The following is a 13784-nucleotide window of genomic DNA, read 5'->3' on the forward strand; positions in this document are numbered from 1 at the left end:
CACCTGTGTGTGTGAGCGCGCTTGTACTCAAAGGTTTCTCCATGTTACTGTTTAATAGTAGGTGTGGGGAGTCATAGCCCTGCCTTCCAGGTTAGGAAGCAGGCACGGAGGAGAACCAGGCCCCGGACATCTAGAGGCCCCCAAAGCACTTGTAAGCGCCCAAGGAGGACCACTGGAGGGACAGTTGCGCCACCCACCTAGAAAAGAGCTGCCGGGCTATCCTCGGATGGCTACTCCAGAGCAGACCGAGCCCCAGACCAAAGAGCTGAGATCCAAGGGAAGGCTGCCGTTTAAAAATTTTAAATGCTTCAAAAAAACATTCTAACTAAAGTTCAACGTACAGCACTCCGTGGTTAGTCAAAGAGCCGAAATAGTCTAAACATTTAAATATTTTATCGTCTCATTTAATTAGTGTACTTTATGTAAACAAGGTCTGGTGGCCTTATATTGCAAAATGAAGGGTGATTTTGTGGTAATGTGTTAATCTTAAGAAAAACTAAGGTGTAAGACTGAATTGATTGACAATTTATACTTTGCACTTTAAAAAAACACTCAAAAGAAGTGAGGATATTTTTGACTCCTGAGGACTCCTGAGGACCACAGGTGAATGGCAAATGGGAAGACATTATGAGGGTTAAGAACAACCCTCCTGCTGATGGAGAGAACAGTGTTTGAGTCTGTCCACAGTGAAAAACACCAGCTGACCTCTGATGTTGGACAGAAGCACAGGAGTAGAGGAGAAATCCTCACAGACACTTTGTTTATGGTGTTTACACTGCACGTTTGTGAAGCTCTGTCAAATATTAACTATACACAGTAAAAAACAGTGTCAATTTTACACTTAGAGAGTTGATTTTAACTCTGTTTCAGATAACATTTGGTCCCACTCAAAATTAGAGTACAATTTACTCTATGGCCAGTGTTAACTTTTTAGTGTTAATTCCACTCAGTTTAGTGTCAAAATTAACAACAAAATGTGTAAAAATATTTAACACTGAGGGTTATTCACACTGTTTAGAGTAATATGATTTCACTTTATAGTTATTTTTAGTCCAAGTTCACTCTAATGTGTAATAATATTTCATTTTCATTATTTTTTCATATTTATCATATGATGCTATATTTCTAAATGGCTGTGATCGATCCTATATTATGAAAATAACTACAAACATACAGGTTACAGTAACAGCATTTATTAGCATAACAAACTCTTACAAATGACAGTAGCTATGATGCTCACCAGAGAAAGCAATATGGGACCACAAAGAGAGCGTTGCCATTCACTCCATACGACAATTGTATGTCAAAAGGCCTGGGATAATGCAGGCTGTCAACATGAAAGACAACTAAATCTTGCTTTGTCCTGGTCAACTCATAAGCATGGAAATGTTCTTGAAAGGCTACTGTACATGATGGCAAAGTGAGAAGTACCAGTTTCTCGTGTATTATCAGAACTGACTCAATCTGGTAAAACACAGGCATTTCAGACACTACTTTGCCACAAATAACCAAATGCGGGCGGTAAACAATACCATTCTGTTTAGCCCAGTTCCCTTTCATAACTTGAACTCTATTGGGCAGTTGCATTGCTATTGCAATTCCAGAACCTCCTTTTACCATATCTAAAGACACCATTTTTCCTGGACCAACGTCTAACCGACTAAAGCTTGCTGAAGATTGCCAAATGTATGCCATATAATTCTGGTGTTTTTTGGCCAGCGTTTTGGTGATATTTTTGAATGATTTGAGCTGTTTCTTGAAAAAATTGTGCTTACCTTCATAGCGCACGCACCAACTATGAAGTACAGGCCCTATTTTTTGGATGCAGCGAGGATAATGGATAAGAAAATGGTGCTTTGGTAAAAGTTTTTTCTGGGGATACAACATCTTGAACAGTTTGTGGTGTTCCACAATCAAATGTTTTAAATATACACACATACCTTGAGATAACATAGGAGAAAATACAATGTTAACTATCTGTAGTAATAAAAGTAGTAGGCCCCAGTGTTGGTCAGTAGAGGTTACCAAATCTCCAAACATGAGGGGAACATTCCTCAGTAAGCACCATGTCTGAATAGCATTCAGTCCCAGATCATTAGACTCTCCACCTAAATTCACAGCTACTGGCCTATTGTTGTTCTCCATCAATCCATAATCAAAACTCTGTATTCTCACATTCAGTTCTCCCAATGTAAGATGTTGTTCTTTTAAATACAAAAACAATAACTTCAGTTCGTACTGGGCCACTCCCTCCAAAACATCATGCATCACATCAACTGAGAAGTTCTCAGTTGTGTGAAAATATGCTAGTGAATTCAATAAGCATGAACTCTTTACACCAAAAACATAAGGAAGCAATGGATTATTAGACATTTCCTGACAGTGAGCAGTGTGGTTGTCTTTGGTGCGCAACACTATTTTGGGGGAATCTTCAGAGAATTCTGTTTGAAAGTCATCTTTTTCAGCTAAACAAAACCTGCAACAGTACCTTGCACTGAAAGACTCCACCAGACCAAACAAGCTATGTAAGCCTAAATTATCACCAGTGACCTGTACCACACTACCACGAACATAACCACCGAATAGTGGAATCGCAATACCATCGCTCTCTAACACTTTAATGTCTCGAACAATAGGAGCAAGAATTTCACTAAAACCATAAAGTTTCAGATCTTGTGCATGAAATAAGGCACAAAGGTGTATGTTGGCCAAAAAAGAATTCCATTTGGGAGAGAAGTTTCTTAAGGTAAAATATACTGCACCCAACTTGTGAATACCTCGCTTGGAACCAAGAGGATTTGCAACCTCAAAGTCATCATAGAACATTTGGATCTGAACTGTGTGCTTTTCTGTTGAAAAAAGTGGGTGAGTCTTCAATAGAGATCCATCACAAATATCTCTGAGTCTTGAATCACAAGTGTCTGATTTTTTCAACATTTCTCCAACATGCTGACTCTTAAATATTGATTCCAATGTTGATAAAATTGGAACATACACGAATTTATCTTGAACAACTGCCTGATCATATGTTCCAGTCTTTTTATTTCGCCTTGTGTCAAATCTTGAGCCAATTACACATTCAACTGGTTCTGGTGGGACTCTCGGCCATTTGACCTTAGAACTGAAGAAGCTTCTCGGATGAGAGGTGAAACGTCTTCAAGTAAACTTAAACTTTTCTTTGCAAGCTCCTTTGACAACTGGTTCTACAGTTTCCCACTTGTCTGATAAATATTTTGACCTCTTGTACTCAGAATTAAGAACTGAGAAAGGATTCTCTAACTCATCAAAACATGCTTCAACTTTCTTGCACATTTCTCTTTCATTACTAAATACATGCTTAATGACTGTTTCTTTAGCATGTTGTTGGATATCTTGAACAATCTCTTCCATGGAATTCACTACAGAATTCACTACACTTTGGCCTACACCTGCTGCCTTTAGATCAGAAATAACAGCTGCACAACTATTTACAAGGTCTGCTGAAGATAATTCCGACTCAGCCTCTAAATGTTCAGGCACCACATCAACATTAGCAGTAGTACTTGTGTCCGTAACACTTTGAACTGGTGAAAAGTCTAGTTCTGCAGAATCAAATGAACTGCTTACGTGGCATTTGTTCAGGTGCTTTCTAAAGCCAGAAAAACTACTAAAAGAACGTGAGCATCCCACTTGGCCACATTTGAGATATAGTGTCCTCCCAGTACAGAGACCATGAATTACCTTGAGGTGTTTTACAAGGCCGTTTGGTCTACCATGATCACTTTTGCAAAGAAAGCACTTCATTATTTTGATCTCAATGGATACTAACGCACCATTCTTGCTCGCAACTCTGCAACTCTGGGAGTTTCCTTTGTTTCCCCAACATCAATGTTGTAAATGGTTGTTTGCAGAAAAGTGAAAAAGTTGGTCAGGGATGAACTGTATGACGTATCAAAGGCATAATGGGCCTTAAAGAGTTCATCAAGGGCTCCTACTGAAACTGTCGCTTTACATGGAAGTGCATGCTTGTCAATCACAATGAAGAAGGTGTGAATGCTGCTTCTTGTGGGTCCCTGAGCAAGAAGGTAGGGCTGACTGCTTCGGGTGATGTTGTCTAGATGCTGCTGTACATTGGTTCCAGCCTACAACAACACATTAAACAGCAGTATTTAGTGACTATCCCATTAGATTAGATCACCTTACTGTACATTACAATGGCGGTGATGGAATATATATTTTAAATAACATACCTTTAGGAATTTGATGAGGTTATCGACAGCTTGAGATGCAGACATCTTTCCTGGTCTCTTTCGCCCTTGTGCAGATGGCGGTAGCAGATGTAGCAGCAGCAAGATAGCAGACATGTCACTGTCCCAGCCTACAGACGAATAAACAAAGAATTACTCCAAAAATACATTCAATAGACAGAATTGCCTATATAACCAACAATGGCAAATAAAAACAGTCAGTCATACCATTCTCAACTTCAGTAGCTGACTCAGCATTGCACATCAACTCCAAGAGCTCCGAGGTGGGTACAAGTCCATGACTTTCCTTTACAATCTTTGATTTGAGATCGATGGGCCACCTCTCCAAGAATTTGTTGGCAGTGACCTCATCAAACAGGAGTCTGAAATCTTGTTCTATCTATAATGCAAAAATAGAAGATAAGAGAGGTGTAATGAGTGAAATTGCAAGCTGCATGGAATATTTCAGTGACTCAACAAATGAAGATGTCTTACCAGTCCTGGTGTGTCCAGAAACCGCGGGAAGACTATGAAGACATCTGCTGCATTCTTATCATCGCTGACCATTGAATGCTGATAAATGAAGGTAGCTTTCATCTTTTCACGGATAGTGTCTTCATCAGCAGAGTGTCTCAAAAGAGCAATAGCTGCTTTTACATCCTCATCTGATAACACTGTCTCAGTGGTGAGTGGTCTGGATCGACCACGGCCTGGCCCGCCAACTTAAGAAAAAACAATTTGATTGACTCCTGCCTACAGATTAGATCAGAATCATTTAAATCACAAGTGAACTTACTTTTAGGAGATTTGGAAAGTGAGACACTTCTTTCCTCTGCAGCTTTTCTTTGAATTGTCTTCAACCGCCACGCAAGGTATCCTGAACCGCTCTCTGGATCATAGTAATGTTCCTATGTAATTAAATACAAGCAGAACGTTATCAACATTTCTGAGGGCAACTATGTGTTTAATGTTGCAAAGTCCCCTTTACTTACATATCCATGTTGTGAATATGGGTCTTCCAGATATGGAAACAGAGCAACAATCCCCTGCGCATACATCACTCTTACACTTTTAGGGGGAGATGTCCTAATGTATAAATTCAGTGATGACCGTCACTGAATTGGCATTGAACATCACAATTAAAAATAATACAATACTAAAAATGTTTCTTTATAGACTACATTTATGATTCTTACCCATGTGCTTCTGTCATCTCAGCAGCAAGTATGTTTATCATCTGTCTTCTAGTTGCATCTGTCAGAGATTTGGTTTTTGCATACTCTTGTATGATGTGTTCACCACCAGGCTTTGTTGTTAGGATTTTTTTCAATCAACTTAAATAGACATAAAATATGAAGTCAGAAATGTTTTAAACCTTGAGAAAAACTGGAAAACGATTACATAAAAACACTTCACATCAAACATGCAAATAACACTAACAATGTTCACTACCCACAGCTTTTGCCTCATAGTTTATATGGCATGGCCTTTTAGGTTGTCTTCCTTCAGTGGTTGCTGCTTCTTCAGGAGGTTCACACATTGTGAAGTTTAGAATGATTGTATCATCCGATGGAGAAGATGATGATGACAGAGATACACCTGTGCATTAAGGAACATGACCAAAGCAGAAGCATTAAATTTAACTGTTAATGCTTCAATCTCAACCTTTAAATTTCATATAAACATATACGTATGTGAGTGATTACCAAGTTCTTCATTGCTCAGCATGACTCGGAAGGTTACAGGTGACCCCTTCACCATTTCTTCAAACACCTCTGCGTCTACTTCTGCGTCAGACTGGTCAAACACCTTCATATCTAGCTGTCTGCCTTCTGGTATGTTAAATTTTAGGCACACTGAAGTAAGGTAAGACAAAAGAAATGTTACAGAAATTGTTAAAAAAAAAAAAAAGGCCATGCATTTTCTTATCAAATGGTAGAGTAAGGCTATGTCTTCACAAAATATTGATGAGATGAAGCTTAAGAATATAGGTAATTCTCATTCATTGTAGAAACAATTATCAACTTAGGTAGTTGAGTAAGAATATAATTAAGCTTATAATTAAGCTTGTATATTGACCAGGTAAACATTGTTATCTTGTTTTATCCTGATATTCTAACCTTCTTTCATGAAAGCATCAAATGTCAGGTCAGACAGCCTAACATACTTCTGCTCCCCACCAAACAAAACACGCAGCAACATATTCTGTTCACAAAACAAAAGAGAAAAAAATAATAAAGGAAAGAGTTTAAGACTGTGGATGTACTTTAGAGCTTTCGTTTTTATACAAAATAGAAGCAGTTAAAAGTTAATATTACTTAGCAGCTACAGCATGAAGAAATAAGTAACAGATTAACTGCTAATAAAGATCCTTCATCAACCAGTGTTACTGCAAATGGACCAAGTGTGACTAACATCTAATATTGTTTAATAACTTTAGTCTACTTATCAAGTATTGGTCGCTCTTACTGCAATTCGCTTTATTTCTGTGAACAATTAATGTATATTAACATATCATTAACATTGCTGTCAATTAATTTATACAAAATAATCTGAATTAATTCTAAATTAGTGTATGCCTTTGGCATTTGCTTAAAAGAATATAAATCAGTAGAGTAAACTTTATTGTAATGTTACCCACTTTTTCTGATAGTTCCTTCGAAGCTAATTAGCGATTATTAGCTTACTAATAAACGGTAATTTAGTTGCTAAAACTATCCCATTAGACATGTGACAATAATATTATCTAAGCTGCACTTAGAAGAAATACATAGTTAACATGTTTTAGGTTAATCTTAACTCAGTGAGAAGATAACGAACATTTGAACTTTTAGCAACGGTTAGCATGTAGCTACTCGACAATATCATTAAACCTATGGGTAAATGCTGCTAACATGTCCTCACTCGACATCAGTGTAACTATAAAGAGCTATTTAGTTTAAAAATACTTACTAAACAATGTTACCAGTATGGGAATGTTAACTTAACTTACCTGACTGTGGCAGCTCTTCGGAGAAAATTCCGCGTGCGTCACAGCTCTCAGACCGCACACGCCTGCGGACTGGTACTAACCAACGCTGTGTGGAGTTAAGTCTTCACTCCGTGTCTACAGAACTTTACACTGACTTTTAACTCTGACGTTAGAGCTGGTTTACTCCTCACAGAGTTGTAAATACTCTCTCTAGGTTAAAATAGGTTTATACTGAAATACTGACACTCCATTTTTTACTGTGTAGATTCCTGATAACCTTTTGTTTATAAATGAAGGAGCTTCAGTGTGTTTAAGTCTAGCTCTCTGTGGCTCCAACCACTCAGTGTTCCTTCTTTCTTAACCCTTTAAGACCTACCATAGAACCAAGTCCGCCAGAGCTTATATTTAATTTTTACATGCTGTGGAGCCATTTTTGGGAGCATTTCAAGTTGCTATACATCAATACAACCATTATAGCCCAAATTTTAATAATATGTCTGCATTAAGTGCATAGTAATTACATAAATTGCAAAAAAGTGCATTAAACTACAAAAAAATTGAAAATCGTTTTTGTTTTTTTAACATATATTTCTAGTTAGAGAAATTTAACAGGCTTATCCCTCAAAACTGTAAATACAAAAAAGTTGCACAAACTAGTTTCCCACCACAGGAAATTTATTTTGAGTGTCTTCATAGTTTTATTTTTGAAATACACCAATTTTCATATACGGCAGGAAAAATGAAAATAAATATTATAATGCAAATTTGCAAAATAACAGCATATGCATCAAAATAAACTATTTCCAGCAGTGCAATATGAGTCCTCAGCATCCCAGAAACGACACAGAAAGTCATAAAGTCAAACATAACTTTTAAAAACACCAGTATAGGCTCATAAGGCCCCGATGGTAAAAAACTACATTTCCGCAAAATGACGTCACTTCCGGTTTCGGGCAGGTCATGGCGGACATGCGACAGTTCACGCTGATGGACGTAGGACGTGTTACAAACAGCTGATTGGATCGGCAAAGCCTGTTTCTGGAATATTATGTTTTTGTTGCTGCAAGCGCTTTTTATGCAGTTTTTGCAAAGCTATATGTGGAAGGAAACTGTGACCGAGGACAAGCTGATGGCATAAGATGCAAGTACAACTCCTCCGGCTTTATATGCAAAAAAAATTATTGCACTAGCTCACGTGGTTGCAGTGCTACCGGGATTTAAAAATAGTTACGCAAAATGGAGCGTGTCCACTCCGTCTGGCTTTAAAGGGTTAAAGCCCTCTTACACACTTAGACTGGTCCTGCTTACACATCAGTGTTCTGCAAACATTAAAGGAGTCATGTTTGCTTCTGCCATGAGTTGTTGTGTGAAGCAGGCAGGACTGGACCCAAACGCAGACTCATGGATGCAAAAATAAGCTCAAAACTCAACGAACGGAGAATACAAAACATAGGAAGCTAAACCAACAAACACAGCACACAGCCAGGTATGAGGGAGATACCTGGACAGAGGGAAACACAGGACTTACACAAGGAATAGCAAGGGTAGAGAAACAACAGGGAAACGCAGCTAATCAGACACAATGAGACAGAGGAAGCAAAACCGAACATAACACACATTACAAAGTAAGACAGGAAGTGACATATACAGTGAGAACCAGACAAACACACACGAGCTTGAAAATAGTACACGCAGACATGAAAACATATGACTGACATGAGACTGGGGAGATGAGACGGAACACAGGGAGACAAACACAACTCCAGGCAAGAGAGACACACCTGAGAGGGCGAGGGGGGAGGGGAATGAAACACAAGAAAGAGAACATAGAAACAGAAAAGGGACACAAGGACACACACAAACACAGAGAGGGACACAGTGGACAGACACACAACTGGAACCTAAATGAAGAAGGAACTAAAACATAGGAGACTAGTATATTAACCTTAAATAATAATACATAACAGACACCAAAATACAAGAAAACACAAAACGCTGTGTCAAATGATCAGAACCATGACAGCTTCATCTAATATCTCTATGTTGTGTCTCACTTTGTGTCTGTTTTGTTTGTAGCTGAGACTTGTTTGAGTCTCCAAGGCCTGCTGACCTTCCGTTTCATTAATAAATACTTTGTTAGGTACAGATGAATGAATGCTACAGTTTAAATACTGAACGATTCATTGAATTAATCATGAGTTGCAATATGACAGTTGTATTTATAAAACCCTTATTAACACACAAAGCTCATTTTATGATCCGTATATGTATAAACGTTCACGTAAATACTTTATTAATCACTCACACAGACTTTATAAATGACTCCATAAATCATTAAGTTTCTAAATAAGCAGATTGTGTTTGATTGTTAACCAGCTAAACATTTATATCCAACATTGACAATGTGAAAGTATATAAAGGCACAAGAGGAGGGAGTCCAAAACCCTCACAAGTGTATGATCCACAAACAGATTTAAACATGTGTGAAATCATCTGTGAACAAATTTAAACACAATTTTATGAACACACACGCATCACAACCTGAGTAAATATGAGTCATTTATGAGCTTTAACTTTTTTTGACTTTAACATCAGCGGTCTCCAACCTTTTTTGCACCATGAACTGGTTTATGTCCACCAATATTTTCACAGACCGGCCTTTAAGGTATCGCGGATAAATACAATAAAATAAAACGAGTACTGATACAAAAAAAAGAGAGAAAAAGATAATTTATTCATAACACACGGGAAAATACCCAGGGAAACTGAGTTAAGGATGAAAATCCTGAAAACCATAAATTTCACACCTGAGCCTCAACTCTGGCGGCCTGGTACTGGTCCATGGCCCGGGGTTTGGGGTCCGCTGTTCAACATTCAAAAACTTTCGGGTAATTTTAAGTTTCATTATGTTTGAGTTCTTTTCATTCAATAAAGCATGAGTTTTGAGACTCTTTAATGCTCTCGGCTCTGCAGAACTCAAGTTTAAGATGTACAATCTGAATATTAGTTCAGGTTTTGATGTGTGCTCTAATTTAATTTAAATATCTCTGCAGATGCAACAGTCACAGGCAGAGTGCAGACTGTACAGCTCCACAAAGATAAGGGTTAGGGAGCCTAGCTGTTTCTTTTATTAACACAGCCAAAAGTGATCTTGATTAAATGATCCATGGAAGGAAAGAAATGTACCAAAACTTTTATCCAGATTATAATTTTGAAGAAATGGAGCCAGATCACAGGAAAGGATGAATATGAATATTCATCCTTTGGTGGTGAATATGAATCACCACCAAAGTTCGTCATCAGCCAAGAAACACACGAAGCAGGAAAAGAGACAAAAACTGATCCAGGATCAGCAGGTAGAAACATGCAGGCTACAAATCCAGACGGAGGAGAATCCTCTGCGCTACAACTAGGTAAAAGCATCAGAAAGACCTCTGAGACATTTCATTGGTCCCACAGCCAACAGAGGGTGGAGTCATTACAGGTGCTCCACCCTTAGCAGCTGAACACTCTCAGGCACGTCAAAGCAAACACAGCTTCAAAGCTTCAACACAAACACTCTACAGCTCAGAAGGCATGCTCAGTGGTGACATCGGCAGTGACATCATCACCATCTTTATCCAGTCCCTGGCCTCCTCTATTACGCTGGCTCATCTCTATGGAGACGGCTGGCTTGCTCGTTGTCTTCCTGCTCCAGCAGATGGACAGCAGCAGGCCAGTGGAGATGAAGTATGGACAGCAGACCACTAGATGGCAGACGAGTCTGAGCACAGACTCACAGGGAAGAGGAGGAGGACCTAAAAGAGGGCACAGAGGAGGAGTTAGGCAGTGTTCTTGTACTCCAAGTACTGCATACAGTACACATATAGCTAACCTGTCTTTAACCACACTGAGCCTGTTATCTACAGCTCTGACCTTTGACCTCAGGTGTACATGTTTGTGGGTCAGATCTGATCCAAACCTGCAGGTGGTGAAGGTGGAGGTTAGACTGTCAGAACTCTAGTTAAATATTATTGATAATATTACTTATAATTAGCCAGAGTACCCAGGGAGACTTCACGCAGACATGGGGAGAACATGCAAACTCCACACAGAAAGACCCGGGCCTGATGGTGCAATTTCGTGTTCTCCTCGAGTACTCCGGCTTCCTCCCACAGCCCAAAAACATGCAGTTAGTAAGTAAAACTTTATTTTTATAGCATCTTTCTAGATAAAAGATCACAAATATCTTCACACAAGGATAACAAAGTATAAAACAAAACAGACAACAGTTAACAAAATGCAGTTATAAAAAGATTTGTTAGTAGGGATAGGTTAATTGAAAAATCTAAATTGCCCACAGGTGTGAATCTGTGAGTGAATGTTAGTGCGAATAGTTGTCTGTCTCTGTGTGTTAGCCCTGCGACAGACTGGCGCCCTATGACAGCTGGGATAGGCTCCAGCGCCCCCTGCGACCCTGAAAAGGATAAGCGGAAGTGACTGGATGGATGGGATAATTATTCCTGAAGAGGCTCAGACTCAGTTTGTGACTGACAGGAGGATTTTTGGCCAGACAGGGTTAGGGCAGAATTAACCTTAACCCTGTTCATAAGGGTTTTACTTTGAGGACAACAGTATTTAAATGAGTCACACGATGTGAATTACAAACTCTGTGACACACAATTTACTCTAACAGTGAAAAACAAATCCTGCCTTCTTCTCCTCCCTGAGCCTGGTTCTGCCGGAGGATTCTTCCTGTTAAAAGGGAGTTTTTCCTTCCCACTGTCACCAAAGTGCTTGCTCATAGGGGGTATTGGGTAGGGCTTCCACAAACGATTATTTTGATAGTCGACTAGTCACCGATTATTTTTGCGATTAGTCGACTAATCAAATCCATTGGACGTAAAACGTACAGCTTATTGCACCAGCAGCATCTGCTCTTATATAACTATCATTAGCTTACAGCTTTAAGTGTGTAAGGTATGTGCTAACTAAAAATAAAGACAAGATGATAGTTTATTAAATGTTAATGACATTTGCAGATTGTTTCGGTGGAGTTTAATAAACTCCTTGCTATCTAAAATATAACAGGACACCGGAGTAAATTCTTGAGCATCTCACACTTCTGATAATCAGCTGTCTGCTTGACGTTTATTCAGCTGTGTAAAAACTTTAATCTCAGCCAAACCGATTTACTCAGGAACAAATAAAATACTAAAAAAAAAGCCAAACAATAACATTTTAAGTTATCTAAGTGACTTATATATCATGTTTAACCTGAGTAGCGAAAGACGGCGGTGGGTTTGAAAACGATTTGCCGGGAGTCCGGTGTTCTCACGGCTCTAGTGACCTTGCCCCCGGCTCGCTATCGAGCTAGTGGGTAACAGACGTCTCTGAAAACGGAGCGCTTTTGAAAATATGTGGTGTCTTGATAAACTGAGCAGATATTTGAGGTTTACACAGCTACATTCTCGCCTGAAAATATGTTAAACGTTTATTTTGTGACCCAGAAAGAATAATAAGAGTAACATTAAAACTAACTAGCTGCCGCCATTGTTGGAAACTGAGCAGGGCCGCGCTATGAATTCTGGGACACAGCTTCTTCTTCTTCGGGGTTTAACGGCAGCTGGCATCCTTGTATATGCAGTGCTGCCATCTTCTGTTTCAGTCCGTTATTACACTCTTAAATCCTACTACTTATTCCTGCGTCTTTGGGGATCTTACAAAGCTTCAAACGACGCGTCGACTATTAAATTAGTCGTCGACGATTTTAATAGTCGACGTAATCGTGACTAGTCGACTAATCGTGGCAGCCCTAGTATTGGGATTAGACAAATTATTTTACTGCTATTGTCCATATTACCATTGTGTAACCAAACTTACAAATTATTATTAAGAATGACGGAACTCCCACTAGCCAGTATCAGAAGATCTAGGATCGGCAGGAGCCCAAGGTATAAACACCAATAAGGAGAGACCACACCACAATAGACTGTTCACCAATTTGTTATATTTGACACACAGCAGCTGCAACAATTGTAATGAAAGCAATAAAATACAAAATATTTCCCCCAAAATAACAAACTAAATAAAAGTGCGCTGTAACAGCCACTATGGTGTGGTGTCCCTTTAAGACACCCAAGTCGAGGGTTGATGGTGTCATCAGTTTGTGCCACTGCTCTCTCTCTCTGGGGTTATGAGGACACGGGCCTGCACGCTTGTGCTTAACGAGGGACAGATTTATGTTTTCTTCTCCAGACCTTTTTTTTGTTTTGTTTGCAACGCTTGGGTTGCATGAACGCTGGGCGTTATGTTGTTGAGCCGCAGCCGTTCAGCCGGGCTTTTATATGGTTGTTGAAGAAGGCGTATTAAAGAACCACCGTGGATTACCGATACCAGCGTGGGTGTGTGTTCTTCCGACTAGCCTGCTAGGTGTTTTGCCGCCTCCTCTCAACCACGCAACACAACCCAACGTTACAGCGCGCATACAGCTTTCTCTGAGTCAAATGTATGAGTGAATAATGTCTGGTAACTGATGGATCGTTGGGGCCCGTTCAGTTTGTTTAATGTTTGTCCTACCACACTCCGATGAAGGAAGAAAGTTCGTA

General features: G+C 39.3%; 1 protein-coding gene across 1 annotated transcript; it reads right to left on the reverse strand.

The window, feature by feature from the left end:
• Positions 1–1182: 1182 nt before the first annotated feature.
• Positions 1183–6078, reverse strand: LOC146389407 (uncharacterized). The gene is made up of 6 exons (XM_084912350.1): positions 5933–6078; positions 5683–5825; positions 4722–5560; positions 4455–4626; positions 4230–4357; positions 1183–4121 (listed from the first exon to the last, which is right to left on the reverse strand). Exons 3-6 carry the CDS (start codon positions 4821–4823, stop codon positions 3804–3806), a joined length of 720 nt encoding a protein of 239 aa, XP_084768476.1. The 5' UTR covers positions 4824–5560; positions 5683–5825; positions 5933–6078; the 3' UTR covers positions 1183–3803.
• Between the last annotated feature and the right edge of the window lie 7706 nt (positions 6079–13784).

Source organism: Perissodus microlepis, chromosome 3 (genome assembly GCF_051167445.1).
Source record: "Perissodus microlepis isolate ML-2025 ecotype Zambia chromosome 3, ASM5116744v1, whole genome shotgun sequence".
Lineage (NCBI taxonomy): Eukaryota > Metazoa > Chordata > Actinopteri > Cichliformes > Cichlidae > Perissodus > Perissodus microlepis.

Excerpts from the sequence above, each read along its gene's own strand:
- LOC146389407 (XM_084912350.1), bottom strand. The coding sequence starts at position 4,823 with ATGAAAGCTACCTTCATTTATCAGCATTCAATGGTCAGCGATGATAAG. Across the intron at positions 4,627-4,721 it reads TTCTGGACACACCAGGACTG|ATAGAACAAGATTTCAGACT; the intron begins GTAAGACATCTT and ends TTTGCATTATAG. Across the intron at positions 4,122-4,229 it reads ACCTCATCAAATTCCTAAAG|GCTGGAACCAATGTACAGCA; the intron begins GTATGTTATTTA and ends GTGTTGTTGTAG.